Source organism: Hippopotamus amphibius, chromosome 1, assembly GCF_030028045.1.
Source record: "Hippopotamus amphibius kiboko isolate mHipAmp2 chromosome 1, mHipAmp2.hap2, whole genome shotgun sequence".
Classification (NCBI taxonomy): domain Eukaryota; kingdom Metazoa; phylum Chordata; class Mammalia; order Artiodactyla; family Hippopotamidae; genus Hippopotamus; species Hippopotamus amphibius.
The window spans coordinates 239909617-239930832 of record NC_080186.1 but is presented as its reverse complement, the minus strand read 5'-3'; the positions used below and the strand labels follow the sequence as shown (position 1 = coordinate 239930832).

Sequence of the window (21216 nt, the reverse complement as noted above, 5' to 3'; positions counted from 1 at the left end):
CAGATCATTAGTGAATCAAAGACCCCGTTTATCTAGTGGTTTTCTTTGGATTACAGGGTAGGGGAGCTACCACTTTTTCATGTAAAGCCAAGAGGCCAGCTGCTTTCTCGAACGTTAACTATTTCTGTATGACCAGTGAGACTTGTTGGGCACATCTTACCTAGCTAGTCATGAAGTCTTAGTTAACACGCTCCCAAATGGCAGTGTCAGGCTAGAGAGCCTCAAAGCTGCCATGCATCAGGCATCGCTTTTAACAAGAGTCCAATAGTAAGCTGATCCTTTCTTGTCAAAAGGAGTGTACCTTGTAGCCATGTCAGGGAATTGGCAAGTCAAAAATCCAGGGCATACCTTTGGGTGGAGACAGTCTCCCTTTGCCAGAAGCTCTAATCTGTAAAAAGCGTCAGTCTCAGAGACGTGCAGCTCAAAGAGGTTGTTAGGGTTTGGGGCCCCTGAAGGTAGAGACTGTGCCACAGCTTGATGGAAACTTCCAGTGCAGCCTGTTGGTTGGAGTCCCGCTTAAAAGATGTTGCCTTGCAGATTGGCTGACATAACGAAGAAAGTACGAGGGTGAGTCAAAAGTTATACGCATTCTGGCTGTAAAATTTATTTTAATTAACTTTTGGAAAAGACAAATACATCATTTTTTAACAGAATCTCTTTGCTTTTCTTTTTTTTAAATATATATGCTTTATTTTTTATTATTTATGTATTTATTTATTTATTGTCTACGTTGGGTCTTCATTGCTGCCTACAGGCTTTGTCTAGTTGCTTTGAGCAGGGACTATTCTTCATTGTGGTGGGAGGGCTTCTTACTGCTGTGGCTTCTCTTCTTGCGGAGCACAGGCTCTAGGTGTGCGGGCTTCAGTACTTGTGGCAGGTGGGCTCAATAGTTGTGGCTCGCAGGCTCTAGAGCACAGGCTCAGTAGTTGTGGCACATGGGCTTATTAGTTGCTCCACAGCATGTGGGAACTTCCTGGCCCAGGGATCGAACCCGTGCCCCCTGCATTGGCAGGCGGATTCTTAACCACTGCTCCACCAGGGAAGCCCTCTCCTCGCTTTCTAATACACTTTGTCCATCTGTCAGCAAGCTTTTGAATTCCCTTATTAAAAATTGTTTTAGGCTTGAGCTACAAGCCACGAATGCACTGCTGTCTTCACTTCTTCATCAGACGTGAATCTTTGTGCTTGTAGGGCTGCTTTCAGGGGACCAAACAGGTGAAAGTCCAGTGGAGCAAGATCAGGACTATAAGGAGGTTGGCTCTAACACCTCAAAACGAAGGTTTTGCAGAGTGTCAACAATGTGGGCAGAAGTGTGTGGACTTGCATTGTCCTGCAAGATCACAATGCCCTTGGATAGCAGTCCTCTGCATTTAATCCGAAGTTTAGGCTTCAGCTCTTCAATAAGCATCTCACTGTAATGAGCACTGTTGATTGTTGAACCTTTTTCCTGATAATGTTCCAATACTGGCCCTTGAGAATCCCAGAAAACAGAATCGTTTCTCGTGTATGTTCAGTGTTGTCAGCCGTGGTCGTGGACGGGCGTCTGGCTCCTTCTTGATGGCTAACACTTGTGAGACCTTCCTTGAACTTCTCTATCCATTCATACACACTTCTTTGCAACAAAACACTTTCTCCATACTGCACACAAAGTCTTCAATAAATAACAGCACCAGGCATACCCTCAGACCACAAAAAACGAATCACTGCATGCTGCTCTTCTTTCGTGCAAATCACAAGTGGGGCATCCATTTTTGCTTGCACCTCAGTTACAAGTGAACTGATGTACACGTTCACACCTGCACAGCAGTGACTGGGGAGACAGAAGCATTGAACGGAAAGCGCTGGTAAGACAGTGCGGCCAACAGAAGTTTTTTTTGTTTTTTTTTTTTAAAGAACTTTTATTGAGATACAGTTAACATACAATAAACTGCATATATTTAGAGTGTACTATTTGGTATCCCGATCTCCCAATTGATTCCCTCCCAACCCACCCCACTTTCCCCACTTGGTGTCCGTATGTTTGTTCTCTACATCTGTGTCTATTTCTGCCTTGCAAACCGGTTGATTTGTATCATTTTTCTACATTCCGCATATATGTGTTAATATACGATATTTGTTTTTCTCTTTCTGACTCACTTCACTCTGTATGACAGTCTCTAGGTCCATCCATATCTCTACAAATGTCCCAGTTTCCTTGCTTTTTACAGCTGAGTAATATTCCATTGTATATATGTACCACATCTTTTTTATCCATTCATCTGTTGATGGACATTTAGGTTGCTTCCATGTCCTGGTTATTGTAAATAGTGCTGCAGTGAACATTGGAGTGCATGTGTCTTTTTGAATGATGGTGTTCTCTGGGTATATGCCCAGCAGTGGGATTGCTGGGTCATATGGTAGTTCTATTTTTAGTTTTGCAAGAAACCTCCATACTGTTCTCCATAGTGGCTGTATCAATTTAGATTCCCACCAACAGTGCAGGAGCGTTCCCTTTTCTCCACACCCTCTCCAGCATTTACTGTTTGTAGATTTTCTGATGATGCCCATTCTGACCTGTATGAGGTGATACCCCATTGTCATTTTGATTTGCATTTCTCTAATAATTAGTGATGTTGAGCAGCTTTTCATGTGCCTCTTGGCCACCCGGATGTCTTCTTTGGAGAAATGCCTATTTAGGTCTTCTGCCCATTGTTTGATTGGGTTGCTTGTTTTTTTGATATTGAGCTGGATGAACTGTTTATATATTTTGGAGATTAATCCTTTGTCTGTTGATTCATTTGCAAATATTTTCTCCCATTCTGAGGGTTGTCTTTTCGTCTTGCTTATAGTTTCCTTTGCTGTGCAGAAGCTTTGAAGTTTCCTTAGGTCTCACTTATTTATTTTTGTTTTTATTTCCATTACTCTAGGGGGTGGATCAAAAAAGATCTTGCTATTATTTACTTTGAAGAGTGTTCTTCCTGTGTTTTCCTCTAGGAGTTTTATAGTGTCTGGCCTTACATTTAGGTCTTTAATCCATTTTCAGTTTATTTTTATGTATGGTGTCAAGGAGTGTTCTGATTTCATTCTTTTCCATGTAGCTGTCCAGTTTTCCCAGCAACACTTATTGAAGAGGCTGCCTTTTCTTCATGGTATATCCTTGCCTCCTTTGTCATAGATTAGTTGACTGTAGTTTATCTCTGGGCTTTCTATCCTGTTCCATTGATCTATACTTCTGTTTTTGTGCCAGTACCATACTGTCTTGATCACTGTAGCCTTGTAGTATAGCCTGAAGTCAGGAAGCCTGATTCCACCAACTCCATCTTTCCTTCTCAAGATTGCTTTGGCTGTTCAGGGTCTTTTGTGTTTCTATACAAATCGTAGAATTTCTTGTTCTAGTTCTGTGGAAAATGCCACTGGTAATTTGATCGGGATTGCATTGAATCTGTAAATTGCTTTGGGTAGTATAGTCATTTTCACAATGTTGATTCTTCCAATCCAAGAACATGGTATGTCCCTCCATCTATTTGTGTTGTCTTTGATTTCTTTCATTAGTGTCTTATAGTTTTCTGAGTACAGGTCTTTTACCTCCTTGGTTACATTTATTCCTAGGTATTTTATTCTTGTTGCAGTGGTGAATGGGACTGTTTCCTTAATTTCTCTTTCTCATCTTGCATTGTTAGTGTATTGATATGCAAGAGATTTCTGTGTGTTAATTTTGTATCCTGCAACTTTACCAAATTCATTGATTAACTCAAGTAGTTTTCCTTGGCATCTTTAGGATTTTCTATGTATAGTATCATGTCATCTGCGAACAGTGACAGTTTTACTTCTTCTTTTCCAGCTTGGATTCCTTTTATTTCTTTTTCTTCTCTGATTGCTGTGGCACGGACTTCCAAAACTATGTTGAATAGTAGTGGGGAGAGTGGACATCCTTGTCTTGTTCCTGATCTTAGAGGGAATGCTTTCAGTTTTTCACCATTGAGAATGATGTTTGCTGTGGGTTTGTCATATATGAACTTTATTATGTTGATGTAGGTTCCCTCTATGGCCACCTTCTGGAGAGTTTTTATCATAAATGGGTGTTGAATTTTGTCAAAAGCTTTTTCTGCATCTATTGAGATGATCATGTGGTTTTTATCCTTCTATTTGTTAATATGGTGTATCACATTGATTGATTTGTGTTTAATGAGGAATCCTTGCATTCCAGGGATAAACCCCACTTAATCATGATGTATGATACTTTTAATGTGTTATTGGATTCTGTTGGCTAGTATTTTGTTGAGGATTTTTGCATCAAAATTCATCAGTGACGTTGGTGTGTAATTTTCTTTTTTTGGAGTATCTTTGTCTGGTTTTGGTATCAGGGTGATGGTGGCCTCATAGAATGAGTTTGGGAGTGTTCTTTCCTCTGCAATTTTTTGAAAGAGTTTGAGAAGGATGGGTGTTAGCTATTCTCTAAATGTTTGATAAAATTCACCTGTGAAGCCATCTGGTCCTGGACTTTTGTTTGTTGGGAGATTTTGAATCACAGTTTCAGTTTCATTACTTGTGATTGGTCTGTTCATATGTTCTATGTCTTCCTGATTGAGTCTTGGAAGGTTATACCTTTCTAAGAATCTGTCCATTTCATCCAGGTTGTCCATTTTATTGGCATATAGTTGCTTGTAGTAGTCTTTTATGGTGCTTTTTGTTTCTGTGGTGTCCATTGTAACTTCTCCTGTTTCATTTCTAATTTTATTGATGTGAGTCCTCTTCCTTTTTTTCTTGATGAGTCTTGCTAGAGGTTTATTGATTTTATTTATCTTCTCAAAGAACCAGCTTTTAGTTCTATTAATTTTTGCTATTGTTTTTTTCTGTTTCTATTTCATTTATTTCTGCTCTGATCTTTATGATTTCTCTCCGTCTACTCACTTTTGGTTTTGTTTGCTCTTCTTTCTCTAGTTTCTTTAGGTATAAGGTTAGATTGTTTATTTGGGATTTTCTAGTTTCTTGAGGTAGGATTGTATTGCTATAAACTTCCCTCTTAGAACTGCCTTTGCTGCATCCCATAGGTTTTGGATCATTGTGTTTTCATTGTCATTTGTCTCTAAGTATTTTTTTATTTCCTCTGTGATTTCTTCAGTGATCTCTTGGTTATTTAGTAGCATATTGTTTAGCCTCCATGTGTTTGTGTTTTTTACAGTTTTTTTCCTGTAATTGACTTCTAATCTCATAGCGTTGTGGTCAGAAAAGGTGCTAGATACGATTTCAGTTTTCTTGAATTTACCAAGGCTTGATTTATGACCCAAAATGTGATCTATCCTGGCGAATGTTCCATGTGCACTTGAGAAGAACATGTAATCTACTGTTTTGGGATGTAATGTCCTATAGATAGCTATTAAATCCAGCTGATTTATGGTGTCATTTGAAGCTTGTGTTTCCTTATTAATTTTCTGTGTGGATGATCTGTCCATTGGTGTAAGGGGGGTGTTAAAGTCCCCCACTATGATTGTGTTCCTGTCGATTTCCTCTTTCATAGTTGTTAGCATTTGCCTTATGTATTGAGGTGCTCCTAATATTGGGTGCATATATGTTTATAATTGTTATCTCTTCTTCTTGGATGGATCCCTCGATCTTTATGTAGTGTCCTTTCTTGTCTTGTAACATTTTTTATTTTAAAGTCTATTTTATCTGATATGAGTATTGCTCCTCCAGCTTTCTTTTGATTTCCATTTGCATGGAATATCTTTTTCCATCCCCTCGCTTTCCGTCTGTATGTGTCCCTAGGTCTGAAGTGGGTCTCTTGGAGACAGCATATATATGGGTCTTGTTTTTGTATCCATTCAGCCAGTCTGTGTCTTCTGGTTGGTGCATTTAGTCTGTTTACATTCAAAGTAATTATCGATGTGTATGTTCCTAGTACCATTTGCTTAATTGTTTTGTTTTTGTTTTTGTAGGTCCTTTTCTTCTCTTATGTTTTCCCCTTAGAGAAGTTCCTTTAGCATTTGTTGTAGGGCTGGTTTGGTGGTGCTGAATTCTCTTAGCTGTTGCTTGTCTGTAAAGCTTTTGATTTCTCTGTCAAATCTGAATGAGATCCTTGCTGGGTAGAGTATTCTTGGTTGTAGGTTCTTCCCTTTCATCACTTTAAACATATCATGCCACTCCCTTCTGGCTTGCAGAGTTTCTGAGAAATCAGCTGTTAACCTGATGGGAGTTCCCTTGTATGTTATTTGTTGTTTTTCCCTTGTTGCTTTTAATAACTTTTCTCTGTCTTTAATTTTTGTCAGTTTGACTGCTATATCTTGGCGTGTTTCTCCTTGGGTTTATCCTGCCTGGGACCCTGCACTTCCTGGACTTGGGTAGCTGTTTCCTTTCCCATGTTAGGGAGATTTTCAACTATAATCTTTTCCAGTATTTTCTCGGGTTCTTTCTCTCTCTCTTCTCCTTCTGGGACCCCTCTAATGCGAATGTTGGTGCGTTTAACCTTGTCCCAGAGGTCTCTTAGGCTGTCTTCAGTTCTTTTCATTCTTTTTTCTTTATTCTTTTCTGCATCAGTGATGATCACCATTCTGTCTTTCAGCTCACTTAATCGCCCTTCTGCCTCAATTAATCTGCTATTAGTTCCTTCTAGTGTATTTTTCATTTCCGTGATTGTGTTGCATATCTCTGTTTGTTTGCTCTTTAATTCTTCTAGGTCTTTGGTAAACTTTCCTTGCAACTTTTCGATCTTTGCTTCCAGTCTTTTTTCAAAGTCCTGGATCATCTTCACCATCATTATTCTGAATTCTTTTTCTGGAACAGTGCCTATCTCTTCTTCATTTAGTTGTTTTTCTGGCATTTTATCTTGTCCCTTCATCTGGTACAAAGTCTTTTGCCTTTTCATTTTCTCTGTCTTTTTGTGGCTGTGGTTTTCAGTTCCACAAGATGAAATAGTGCTGATCCTGCTTGATTCTGCTGTCTGCCCTCTTGTGGAGGAAGCTACCTAGGAGGCTCCTTGGTGCTTCCTGATGGGAGGGACTGATGGTGGGTTGGGCTGGGTGGGCGGAGCTCAGTAAAACTTTAATCCCATTTGGTGGGCGGAGCTCAGGGACACTTTAATCTGCTTGTCTGCCAATGGGTGGGACTGTGTTTCCACCTTGTTGGTCGTTTGGCCTGAGGCGACCCAGCCCTGGAGCTTACAGGCTCTTTGGTGGGGCTGATAGCGGACTCTGGGTGGGCTCAGGCCAATGAGCACTTCTCAGAACCCCTGCTGCCAGTGCCCCTGTCTCCTCGGTGAGCCACAGCTGCCCCCACCTCTGCAGGCAACCCTCCAACACCCGCAGGCAGGTCTGGTTCCGTCTCCTATGGGGTCCCTGCTCCTTCCCCCTGGGTCCTGGTGAGCACCGTTTTTTGTGTGCCCTCCAAGAGTGGCGTCTCCATTTCCCCCAGTCCTGTGGAGGTCCTGCAGTCAAATCCCGCTGGCTTTCAACGTCTGATTCTCTGGGGATTCCTCCTCCCGTTGCTGGACCCCCAGGTTGGGAAGCCTGACATGGGGCTCAGAACCCTCAGGACTTCTGCAGTATAACTGTTCTCCAGCGTGTGAGTCACCCACCCAGCATGTATGGGATTTGATTTTAACACGATTGAGCCCCTCCTACCATCTCATTGTGGCTTCTCCTTTGTCTCTGGATGTGGGGTGTCTTTTTTGGTGAGTTCCGGTGTCTTTCTGTCGACGATTGTTCAGCAGTCAGTTGTAATTCCGGTGTTCTTGCAAGCGGGAGTGAGCGCATGTCCTCCTACTCCGCCATCTTGATTCCTCCTCCCAGAAGTTTTAATATAACTGGAGTGCGGATGTTTTTGACTCACCTTCGTAGAATGCCCAGGTGAGTGTTCTGTTCTATTAAGTACTAGAGACAAAAGTCCAGTAAGAGGCTGGACTTCACTTTTGGTGGGAAGAGGGAAGAGATGAAGAAACAGTAGTTCTTCTTTTACTGCTGGAGCGGATTGAATGTTGTGAGTCTGCCTGTCTAACCTTAAGAAACTTTACCTGGTGAACAGTTCTCTGAATTTTGTTGGGAGTTATCAGCAGCCTCTGCTGGTAGAGGTGTCATAACACTACAATCTGGGCCTATGAGACAGAGACTCCTGGCTTGCCAGTCAATAGGATATCAACAACATAGTGTAAACTTAGACATCAGTAGATAGATACTTCTGCTAAATCCTGACCCACCTACTGACTAACGTTAGGGGAATTTGTTCCAGTAGCTCTTCTCTACATGTGGCTCTTCTCAATTGGGGTATTCCATCTCTGGTATTTATAAGATGGGACGTGGTAAATGCACGTGCTATACCAGTGCCTGCTGTGCATTCAGAGGTCAAAGCAGCAACAGGATGTAGAATCAGCCCCACCCACAGGGTAAGGACAGCCTCCCATTCCTGCTGTGAACCTCGCCCAAACCCCATCAGTTGAACGCAAGCACCTCTTCTCTCTGTGGAGGCAGGTGGGGTAGTGAGTTGGACACCTGCTGAATAAAACAGAGCCACGGAAGTTTGAGTCTCCCATTCTTGAGTTTTCCTCAGCATACTTGGATGCATGTGTGTTGTCTTCACTGTTTATCCTTGGAAACAAGGAGACCTTGGCTCCAACCCTAATTATCTTTCTCCAAGCAGGTGAAGTCAAGTTAGAGGCAAAGGGAAGGCAGAAGGGGAAGTGTGGCGGGAGAAAGTGATTCTGTGCCAGTGAGTAAGGCACGTTTGGGTTTCAGGCCGCACCAGAGCTGTGTGTGGCTCAGCTAAACAAACCCCCGGTGTTTTCAGCCCACTCAGAGCCCTCTGTCAGGCAGCAGAGTCACTGTTGTTGACACCATCAATGTCAGTTTGGGCGACCCCTTGATTCGGCAGCCCCATCCACATTGATTTCTAGTTGGGGCCATGGAGTCTATGCCTTTTAGCTAACTCAGACTTGACTTCTGCAGTGGTGGCTTTTTTTTAAAGAGTGTACCTTAATCTTGGACATTTGCTGCCCCATCATCATGATAACATCTCTTACATGTTTTCCTTGTCTAACATAAAAGGGGGCTTTTCAGCAGGCCTGACCAAAGAATTTTATATTGCTTTGGATCCTTTTCTTATTCCCCAGCGACTCATATTCCTGAGCATTATAAACCCAGTTGGGCAGGAAGACTTTTACTAGTCAATGCCTCATCATAGGAATTTGCTTCAGAGAAATCTCTCCAAGAGCATCCAAAGCACCATTATGGCAGCCAGGACCCACTGCAAAAAAACTCGAACCTTTTACAGTCATTTCCAAATGGATCAAGGTGGACATGACAGACTGCAGGAGGAGCTGAGCCCTGAGATGGCCCAGGTGTTGCCATCCTTGCTTGCTCTACAAGCATTATGTTGCCCCCTCATCTCCCATGTGGACCAGAAAAGTTGTAAAGACTCAACTGGTTTCTGCTCGTAGCAGTTGTGGATTTCCCTCCTGCTACATTTGGCTTAGGGGCATATGACAGTAACTTGTCTATGAAGGGGCAGAACCTTCTGTCTCCACCTCCCTACTCCCTTTGAATCTTAGTATTGTTGCTGTGGGCAGACTTCAGGCAGACCACCAGATTGGCAGGGAAGTCCTCCCGTGCCTCCCCGACCCCTGGCGAGTTTGCAGCAACTGGGACACCATTCCAGTAGCTGTCCTTAAACTTACTGCCCAGTACTCATCCTGTAACCACCTTCTCAGTTTTTTCTTACTAACAGGTGTTTTCATTTCCTGGGGCGACCATAACAAAGCACCACAAACTGCGTGTCTTAAAACAACACAAATGTATTATCTCACGGTTTTGGAGGCCAGAAGTCCTAAATCAAGGTGTTGGTAGGGCCATGTTCCCTCAGAAGCCTTTAGGGGAGAATCCTTCCTTGCCCTTTCTAGTTTCTGGTAGCCCCAGGTGTTCCTTGGCTTGTGGCAGCATAATTCCACTCTACTTCTGTCTTCACGTTGCCATCTTCCTTCAGTGTTTTCATATGGCCTTCTCTTCTTTGGGTCCACATGTCCCTCTTCTTATAAAGACATGGTTAGAGCAGGGCCTGCTCTAATGACCTCATTTTAACTTGATGACATCTGTGAAGACATTTCTAAGTAAGGTCATAGTCACAGGTACCAGGGGTCAGGACTTCATCATTTCTTTTGGGGGCACACAGTTCAACTCAGAGCAGTAGGCAAATAAGTGGAGGACCATTTACTGCCCAGCTGACCGTACAGTTTGGTAAACATGTTTACTGCCAGCTCTGGTAGACTTCCTCAAGTTCCATTTGCTCTGTGAGGTCTCATCCTTGCTGTTCCAGAAAACCTTGTCTTTTTCAGTATCCCGTTCTTGGTTGCCAAAGTCCGGCAGGATCTGTGAGGGACCTGAGATTCTACCCTGCTTGCAAGCCAGCAGATGACCCTGCTGTGGTTTCATGGGTGCTAATAGGAGGTATGGGACTTGTAGGTCAGAAGGAAGGGCTTTATCACTCCCTGCACAGCAGGCAGCATGAGTTTTCTATTTGTGCCGCTTTTCCCTTCCTCAGGTCCCACAGGGGTGACATAGAGTGGCCCAGGTGAATGTTCTGCGTGTGGTTGGTTTTCATCACAGCTGAAGAATCTTCAACTTAGGAAATCACAATCTCTTAGAATGGGCTGCAAACAAACTTGCCTGACCTTCATCCCACAGTAGGGGACATTATCACATTGGACAGTAAGTAAAGCTGTCCTCTTCTCCAGAGGGAGTCACTCTGTCTTCCCAGGCTGTTGGTGTAAACATCCTTGAAAACTAGTCCAGAACCAAAGCTGTCAGTTGACAAGATATGCAGCAACACAAGGGACTCATGTCCCAACAGTTGTCTTAAGAGATTGAGTTTGAATTGCAAGAGTTCTTTTTGTATTCTCTCTATAAGACCTTTGACAGATATGTTTGCAAATATTTTCTCCTGGTCTATGGCTTGCCTTTCTGTTAACTGTGTTCTTCAAAGGACCAAGTTTTCAGTTTTGATGAAATGCATTTTATCAGTGTTTGCTAACAGTTTCTGTCTTCTGTGTGCTATTTAAGAAATCTTTCAATGTTGGAAAGATTTGTATCCTGTTTTCTTCTAGAAGTGTAATAGCTTTAGTTTTTACATTTAAGTCTATGTTCCATTTTTAATTTTTTTGTGTATGACATGAGTAAGGGTCAAGGTTTATTTTTCCCAAATAGATACCGGTTGTTCCGACACCATTTTATATTTTCTCCATGAAATTACTTTGGAACTTTTTTTCAGAAGTCAACTGACTATATATGTGTGGATCTATTTCTGGACTTTATTCTGTTCCATTAATCTCCAGGTCTATCCTTTCATCAATACCATACTGTCTTAATTTTGTAGCTTTATAGTAAGTCTTGAAATCAGGTAGTACATAAGTCTTGCAATCTTGTTTTCTGCCTTTCCATACAAATTTTTATTATCAGCGTATCAATTTCCTCCAAAAAGCCTGGTAGGATTTTGATCTTATAGGTTTTTTTAATCCATACATTGTGTATTTTAGGAACAAAGAAAACTCAGCTCCGCTAGAGGAAAATACCACAGGAAAAAGTGAAGCAAAAAAAAGAAAGATTGCAGAAACTTCAAATGTTATCACTGAGTCGTTGCCATCTGCAGAGTCTGAACCTGTTGAAATTGAGGTGGAGATTGCTGAAGGCACAATCGAAGTGGAAGATGAAAGCATCGAAGCGTTAGAGGAAGTGGCTGCAGCCAAGCAGTCCGTAAAGTACATTCAGAGCACGGGTTCGTCCGATGAATCCGCTCTGGCCCTGTTGGCGGATATTACCAGCAAGTACCGTCAAGGTGATAGAAGAGGGCAGATTAAAGATGAAGACGGCTGTGCCTCTGACTCCACAAGCAAACAGGTAGAAGGTATTGAAATTGTGGAACTTCAGCTGTCACATGTGAAGGACTTGTTCCATTGTGAGAAATGTAACCGTTCGTTTAAATTGTTTTACCATTTTAAGGAACACATGAAATCACACTCCACTGAGAGTTTCAAGTGTGAAATATGCAATAAAAGATATCTTCGGGAGAGCGCATGGAAACAGCACCTCAGTTGTTACCACCTTGAAGAAGGTGGAGTCAGTAAGAAGCAAAGAACTGGGAAAAAAATTCACATATGTCAGTACTGTGAGAAACAGTTTGACCACTTTGGACATTTTAAAGAGCATCTTCGAAAGCACACAGGTACCTAACAAATACATTAAAAGTGTATATGTTCCACATTCACGTCAAGCTAAGTGTCTGAATCCTTTGTTTATTTATTTATATTGATTAGCACCACAGAAACCATTTCCTGTGTGCCCTAACGTGCAGGCTAAGCACACAGTTTTTTATAATATTAGTTTGTTGAAATATTGATGCTTTAAAAGCAGAATGAGTATTAAGTTTGAAAGTAATTTTCATTCTTACATCTTGCCAGTCTTTGTATTTTTAAAAGAAATGCATAAAACACATTGCGATTATTTATTAAGGTTTATAGATGATGAAATTTCAATGGTCGTGAAACGTCACTGTTACTGTTTTTACTTTCCCTGCCTTGTGTTCACACATTACACAGATGGGTACGTTTGCAAACAGTCCCAAACCTCTTTATACCCTTGTGTACGTTTGACCTGGCACATAGGTGGGCAGTACTTGTCCCTCTCCCTCATCTCTCCAAGGGCACACATGTCAGGACTGGTGCACAGCCAGGGAGATGAAAAGAGTAAGGTCTCTGTACTCTCCTCGGAGCCGTCCTTGACGTGAGGGAGATGTCCAGGGAGTCTGCCCTGGAGCGTCCGTCCCTGAGCCTGTTTTTCTCCCTGTCGTATTCCATCTTTGCTGCCGCTCCCCAGGCTTTCTCTGATAGGTCTCCTGTGCCACACACAGGAGTTACCACCACCCGTGACTTGGAATCTTGGGGAGTCCCTAAACCCACTGTAACTGAGGTGTGGGGAAGGCAGCTGCTGCGGAGCGGGGGGGTCCGACTTCTGGACACTTGTTCCCAGGTTCTTACTATGTGAGAGCGTGAAGACTGTCGAGACTGTAATACAGCGAGTACAATATAGTTATCTCACACTGCGGAGCGTCTTTCCCTTGGATGCTAGAGTTTGGAAAACTTCGGATGAAATGTTTTCATAGATCCCTCGCTGGCCAGAGTTGCTTACTACATACTGCTTGAAACTGAGAAACCAGGTAGATTCAGATGGTATCCATCACTGTTCACATCCTTGATATTAATACTCAGCAACTGGATAATTAGGTGAACAGCAGGGGAATCTCCTCATTTACTTAAAGGCTTAATGTGGATTTAGAAGGCTTTCATGGTACTAGTTTGGGGTAACTCATAGGCATTCATGAAATCTTTGGGGGCAAATGCTTTCTGGTTTTTCAAACATTGTATGTAAAGACCTGTTGTATATTTGGAAACTGCCTAAAGTTATAGTTTTTGGTCCTTCAAAAATGAAAAAGCACCTGTGTTAATGGTCTTCTGATGCATGTTTGTGGTAACTATGGATTAGTTTTGCAAAAGCATTGCTGCACCTGCAGCACATTAACTTAGTAAATAAATGTTAACTTGATAACTAGCACACTTAGATAGGAGTTTCCAGTACCCCAACAGATAAATCACTTTTATATTATTTTCTAGCAGTGTGAAAGTAGAAGCAATTGTCTCGTTTACCTAAAACATTACCTAGTGACTTACCTGTTTGACAATAGGACAGCAGAGACCATTTTGGAAGTTTTTAAATATGCTTTCCAAGTCCTACACATTGTATTTTGGATTGAACAGCAAAGTGTAGAGCTAAATCACATTATGTTGTATGTCTTTCTTTCCCTTCAAAGTGATGTGAGATAACTTAAGTACCTTAGTGAAGTAGTTGTTATAAAGTACAGAACCAGACACTTTTTAAAGGAACAGTTTAGTACATAAAGCAAACTGAACTTTCGGTGTCTTTTTTAACCTCCATCAATTATTGTAGTAATTAGTGACGCGCTAGTAGCATATGTGATCAATGATTTAGTAAATTCAAGAGAAACATAAGTAAACAGTTTTTAATTGTGTTTATGTTAATAAAGGGTGGATCGTTTTTCACTTCTAACAAAGTGTAAAGATAAACGGTCCTGTTCCTGTTTCCTACTCTCAATATATACATAATACGCCCCCCTCAATTTCATGTCTTGCATACTTTCATTAGTTTCAGTGCTTTGGTTTCTTGTGTGTTCTTAAAGCACACACTGTAATCCTACGGCTTGATTTGCCAGCTGAGTGCTGAGAGAGGCAAGCACAGTTTTATGGGAATGCCTGCTCGCGCTCTTTATGACGGAAGAGACGAGGATGACATCCTAGAGGGTTTATCCTGTGATGACTCCCAAAGGAAGAGGAGTTAGCCAGGAGATGAGCGTTCCAGGCAAAAGAAATTAAGTGTACACAGACATAGAGGAGAGAAAAGTCATTCATTTGGAGTACTTGCTAGCAGGGTATTATGACTGGAGCATTGGGTCCAAGTAGAGGAATGCCAGGAGATGCAGCTGAAGAGTTTGGAGGGCTGACCATGTGGCCTGCACTTGGGCATCGTGGACGATCTGCCAGTGGTTCAAGGACAAGAGAGAGAAAGTGATGGGAGATGAGGCTAAGATCATGTAGTTATTTTCAAAAGCGCTCTGAGTTTAGATTCTTATCTTGAAAGACCCTGGTCCACTTTAAAGAAATGAAAGCCAGGGAGATTTCTGATTAAATTTATGCTTAGAGAGAGAACTGGCAGGATAGATTGGAGTAGATGAAGGCTGCTGGGTCTCATTAGGAAGCTGTTGGAGTGATCTAAACAAGGATGGGGGGTGAATAAAGGCAGTAACAGTAGAACAGGGCTGGAGATGCAACATTAGGCAGAATGAGCAGGGTTTAGTGACGGGTGAGCAGGAGTAAAAGAGAAGGTGACTCCCGCTTTTCTGATTTGGGTCGTTCCATGATTGGAAGTTTATTAATTTATAAAGAAAAATATAGAAGGGTAAGATTTGGGGGTGGGGAAGAGAGCAGGTATATTGACGGATATGCCTGTGGGACGCCCAGTGTGAAAGAGAACCTAAAGATGACCTGTAAACATGTTTTCACATAATTGTTCCCTAGTTTTCCGGAGAGGTGGTGCAGAATTGTAGAAGAAAATCTGGGTCTGGAAGCCATCATTAGATTCAGGCTCCAGTTTTTTTGTTTGTTTTGTTTCTTGGTTTTTTTGGCCGCACTGCACAGCTTACAGGATCTTAGTTCCCCAACCAGGGATTGAATCCCAGCCCTGGCAGTGAAAGTGCTGAGTCCTAACCACTGGACCGCCAGGGACTTCTCAGGCCCCAGTTCTGACATTTATCAGCCTGACATACTTGATCTTTGGGCCTCTTTCCTTGTCTGTGTAAATAAGAATAATGACACCTGCTTTATAGGGTTGAGACAAATAAGAGAAAATGATAAAAGCACTTTGAAGACTGTACTTTCACCACATCTAAAGTGTCATTAATCTGTTACTATTCCTAGATTTTATTGGGCTTATTAAACTAATTTTTTTAATAGTGGAAGCTCAAGTGATGTGCACTGAAAAGTGAATCTTTTTCCTACTTAAATAGATCTCCCCAGAAGCAGTTATTTTCTCATTTTCTCATTTATCCTTCCAAATATATTCTTTGCATTTTCAAGTAACCATAAACAGACACACAGAACTTTTGAAAAAAATAAACAGGAGCATACAGTACGGTGTTATGCCATTTAGTTTATCTTGAACTCTTCTTAGTATGTGAAACATTCATGAACCCACTTAATTTTTTTCACCGTGGCTATGTGGTATCTCAGTGTATGGGTGAGCCATGATGTATCTTGTTGATACACTGTGAGGTTGTTGCTAGTCTTTTGCTATTACACACTGCGCTGCAGTAAACACACCTGAGAATTAATCTTTGTGTACATGTTCAGGTAACTTAATTTTTGACAGCAGACTTGCCAAGTCAAAGATATGTGCATTTTAAATCTTGGCAGATATTATCAAATTGCCCTTTAAAGAGGTTATGACAACTTTTATCTGTAGGCTTCATTTATAGTGAAAAATTATACAATATGAGAACAAAACTATTCTAGTTAGCAGTATCTCCCAATATTTGGGGAGTTATAAAGGAGTTTCTATACCAGCAGTAATTCTAGGTGATTAGGTCTTTTCTCTCAAATTAATTTTTTCATCTCATGAAAATTATATAAAAAATAAGCTATAATTGTCTTGTCAGGGAAAGAGCACAGCTTGGAGTTACTTGACTGTGTCTGTTCCGCATGAGTATGAGGGTCACATCTAGGACCTGATCACCACTGAGGTTCCACCTCTGAAACCCTCGTCCTGTTCTCTCTAAGCATCATCCTGTCTCTTGAATTCTCACTGCTTTCCTTACTTTGACTTTGGGACTCAACCTCATTTAGCCTCCCTGTCCTTCCATATCCCTTTCTACCTAGTTTATTGCCCTGTTTCTGACTTGTCCTCATTGTATACATCTTGAGTCACTTTTTCTTGCACTCTAAGCAAATTCCCTTTGGCTTTCAAACCCTGCATCCTGGAATTATTGCAATCATTTACTTCTGCTGCCTGCTGAGCACTGCTGGAAACAATTCTTATCAGACCTTAAGTGAGGCCTTTTGGTGTCTGATTTATGTCTTTGCTTTCCTGATTGCCATTCTAGACCTTCAGTGCAGCACTCAAGACCCCTGCCCACACCCCACCCCAACAGGTGACATGTCTGTCTGACTTCCTACTCCCAGCTTAGCTGTGGGGTAAGCTGTGTGGTTCCTTCGTTTTTTCCTCCTCTTTTATTACAGAGAAAGATATTTCCCGTTTCTTCAAGGCCAGTCCTGAATCGCACACCTTGATGTCTCCTCCAAGGCCATGTTTCAAATGTCCTTCCTACTACTCTCTCCTTCTCCACGGGTTCCTTCTCCCTCAGCAAATAAGTACTGACTCTCCTTCGGCTGAAAGGACGTCTTGTCGACCTGTCGCCCTCTAGCCACCTCTCCTCTTTACTTCCAAGCCTTCTTGAAAGAATTTCTGTACCCCTGTTGTCACCCTACCTGGCATTTCTGTTCAGGGTGGCCCTGTTTATGACCTCCTCTTCCTGAAATTTCGTCCTTAATTTTCCTCAGTGTTCTTTCCTTCCGCTTGTGGCTGTTCTCTTTGTTTTCTTTGCTCGCTTCACCCACCTGCCGTTTTAAGTGGATGTTTCATTGGATTCTGTATCTGTATTCAGCTCCAGCTTTGTCTGTGTACATGTCTATCAGGCTTTTCCACTTTGCTTTGAGTACCTCAAACTCACCTGACTCAAAACCGAATTTATAATCTTCCTCAGCACACCCCACTCCAGACCTGCTTGGACTTCTCTGTTCTTTATTCCGGTTGGGAGTCTAAGCCAGAGATCTGGGAGTCGGTATGATACCTCCCTCCTTACTCTTCACCGCCATGCTGTTTTACACTTCTGTGCCTCTGCCTAGAATAAACTTCTTTCCTGTCCTTCTCTCATTCTGTCGCAGGCAGAATTTATCACTCTCCTCCTTTGTACTGCTGCAGTCCCATGTCCCATTGCCCTCTTCTCTGTAGCAAGCCTTCTGTGGTGCGTTGCATTTGTTTATGTTCATGTGTTTCCCCTTCCTGAAATACTCTGGCCTATGATAAGAAGTTTTCAAAAACAGTTTATCTTCATCACCTAGCACGTGGCTTGGCAACACAGTAATTGCTCAAAAAATGCTTTGGAATGGAGAGGAATGCATGTCCCCAAAAAGGAAATTGACCTTGATATTTATCTAAGGGAAAATATACAGTTTTTTAAGAAATGCAAAAATGTGAAACAACACTCAGATCCAAGTTTTCTTTCTTTGTCAGAGCACAGATATAGTTATAAGAATCATTAAAACCTTACTATTTCTACCTGTTATGTTAGTCTTTTGGATGTGGTGGAAACATCTGAGTTATAAACTCCGATCCTCCTTTCAAGAGGTGCTATTAGAATTAACCAAAAAGAAAACACTTTTTGCATTTTCGGTTTTTCTTAATTTGTCAATATAATTTTTTTCTGTTCTAACAGGTGAAAAACCTTTTGAATGTCCGAATTGTCATGAACGATTTGCTAGAAATAGCACCCTCAAATGTCACCTGACTGCGTGCCAAACTGGAGTGGGGGCAAAAAAGGGAAGAAAGAAGCTTTATGAATGTCAGGTATGTGTGGGTGTACTCTGTCCTTAGCAAAGGAGTCTGATTTGCAGTCATTACAAGTGAAGGGTAACAAGCCTAGAGCAAAGGTAAACAGCTGACAGTTTAGGAAGAAAGGAGCGTAAAGAACATGGTCTTGCTTTTGTAAGGGGGAACAGTAGTTGTTTTTACCCAACTCTAGATGATACCAGCGTCAATAAAACTATGTCCCAAGGAACACAGTCTGAAATTATGGTTATTCTTAACCATAGAGCAATCATTAAAGTTCAGGAGTGGGGTGGAGGCGGCTGGCCAGCTGTGATTGGCTCTTCTTCCACGATTAGTGTGTATTTATCCCAAATGGTGAAATTATGCTTAATGTTGATGTCATGGAAGAAATTATAATAGTGTTATATTTTTTATATATTATTTTTATATTCCTAGAATTTGACATTTAAACAATGAAGGCAATATTAAAATGTTTCCCAAAAAGGATTTACGTTGTCAGCTGCATCAGCTAAAAAATCAAATAAACAAAAGAATTATGAAATCCCTTAGACTGTTACAAATGTCATATTTATAACATTTTCAGAACAGTCTTCAACTTTCTCCTTACAAAGAATAAATGCATCCATATTTCCTTCCGTTTGAATATGTGTTAACACCAAATGTTTGGTTATTTCAGGTCTGTAACAGTATGTTTAACAGCTGGGACCAGTTCAAAGATCACTTGGTAATACACACTGGAGACAAACCCAACCATTGTACTTTGTGTGACTTGTGGTTTATGCAAGGAAATGAATTAAGGAGGCATCTCAGTGATACTCATAATATTTCAGAGCGTCTAGTAACTGAAGAAGTTCTTTCAGTAGAAACACGTGTGCAAACTGAACCCGTGACATCAATGACTATTATAGAACAAGTTGGGAAGGTGCACGTGTTACCATTGCTTCAGGTTCAGGTGGATTCAGCACAAGTGACTGTGGAACAGGTCCATCCAGATCTGCTTCAGGACAGCCAAATGCACGATTCACATATGAGTGAGCTTCCAGAGCAGGTCCAGGTAAGTTATCTAGAAGTGGGTCGGATTCAGACTGAAGAAGGTACCGAAGTCCATGTAGAGGAGCTGCATGTCGAACGGGTAAATCAGATGCCAGTGGAAGTACAAACTGAGCTTCTAGAAGCCGACTTGGATCAAGTGGCCCCTGAAATCGTGAGCCAAGCGGAGAGAGAGCCGACCCAAGCGGATGCTGCTGAGGCGGCCAGAGGAGATCACGAAGATGCTGAGGGTTTAGAGACCAAGGCAACAGTGGATTCCCAAGCCGAAAAGGCAGGAAGTGAGAACAGAACACCTATGCCAGTTTTAGAATGAAATAACAAATGAATATATTTTTAAATTTATGTGTTGAGTTTTTGAACTGATGATGGGCAGTGTGACTGTCCTTAAGCTAACAGACATGTGGACCAAAGTGAAACTCTTTCCTGTTGTGCTGAACTGTTTCTATTGAAAGAAACTGATTTTCCCCCACATGATGCCACAGAGGAGGGATCTTTCTCATAAGTGAATGGGAAGCTTTGAGAAGTATATTTCTGGAAAACTTAAATGGATTATATTCTTATTATATAGTTGGGTACGAATGTATCTATTTTCATTGTGGTAAGGGTTCTCCCTTCTCTCTTTCCCCAGTCACGTCCTTCCTCACTTTTTTTTTTTTTAAATTGTAAAATCAGATGTTAAAATCATTAGAATACAAGTTTATGTATTCTAATGCATGTTAGAAAATTTGATTTTATAGGAAACTCAAGGCTGCATGAAGAAAAGTGCATTGTTACTGTGCAGTTAAAATTTTGGCTTCTGGCTTTTTTTAGTTTGAACAACATTCTTGTCTACCCTGGTAGTCTCAGATGTCATCTCTGCAACAGAAACAGAGTGGTGGTGGCAAATTTCTAGAATTTAAAAAAAAAAAAAAAAAAACCACACCCACGTGCCTTTTCAAAACCAACTAAACTTCTATAAAGCATCTCTGGTTCTTTCAAAGTTTGTGTTGTAAGGAGCAATGTAGGTGATGCTATAGTACTTTATAGTTTTTCTTATAATGACAGCTACCAATTCTTTTTCACTTAAGTTAGGTTGAGAAATTTCATTTAATGGCAGCTGAAGGGCCATTTTCAATTGGGAAAATTCATTTATATCTGTGGTAAAGTTTATTTTGATGAAAAGTTGCACTAGTATTTTAGTTTACCACCAGATGAAAAAAAGATGAGCATCATTTAAAAATTATTTAAAATAAAGTACAGAGAAAACCATGTATATAATATATCAGGCTTTGTTTTGAATGAATCTTTTTCCCCAATCCTTAATGTAAAGATCTTGTGCTATAACTTTTAAAGCCATACAAATGAGAGTGCTAAACTGTGGACTTAAAAGTAGGTGTGTAAATATTTTTAATCAGTATTACTTGGAAAATAAAATATAACAACCACATAAAATAAACCAATATGCTATTTTCTTTACCTGTTAAATATTGGGAGATATTTACATTTTTAAAGTAAACTTTAAAATTATATGTTCGTGACTCTTTTTTTTTTTTTTTCCCTAGCTTAGCAGTGTGGAAGTTGGTTTGTGGTCAGAGATGTCTTCTCATCTGCATTAACATGACTGATACATGAATTGAAATATAAAATTCTCATTACACATCTCCAATCCCCATAAATCAGTTCAAAAAAAAGGAAGGAGGAAGAGGTTGATATATACATGGTGTGGGACACAATAGCCAGTGGAATTTTAGTAGAGCCTATTTTAAAAATACTTTCTCCACTTACTAGTGTGTTAAATTTAAAAGGTCAATTTAACATAACACTTTCTAGTAATCCTGATGTTAAATGGTATTACAGTTATGAAATATACTGAAGAGAATGGTTTCCCACAACTGGAGAAGTCATAGATTTAAAGATAATGGGAATTAGGAGGTTGTTTTTATTTTAGGATCAAAGTGTATGAATATTTCCAAGTCTGTTCTCTTTGGAAGTTGGGTATCTG

General features: G+C 40.9%; 1 protein-coding gene across 7 annotated transcripts in view; it reads left to right on the top strand.

The window, feature by feature from the left end:
• Positions 1-20670, top strand: part of ZNF131 (zinc finger protein 131) — a 36714-nt gene extending 16044 nt beyond the window's left edge. For 5 of the 7 annotated variants that reach the window (XM_057744082.1, XM_057744061.1, XM_057744091.1 and 2 more), the window contains exons 5-7: positions 11492-12177; positions 18073-18203; positions 18862-20670. In XM_057744082.1, coding sequence (XP_057600065.1) covers positions 11492-12177; positions 18073-18203; positions 18862-19548 — 1504 coding nt within the window. In that variant the 3' untranslated portion in view covers positions 19549-20670. Of the gene's footprint in view, positions 1-11491; positions 12178-18072; positions 18204-18861 lie in introns of those variants that run through there. The other 2 variants (XM_057744101.1, XM_057744109.1) reach the window with 2 other exon arrangements.
• Positions 20671-21216: the final 546 nt, after the last annotated feature.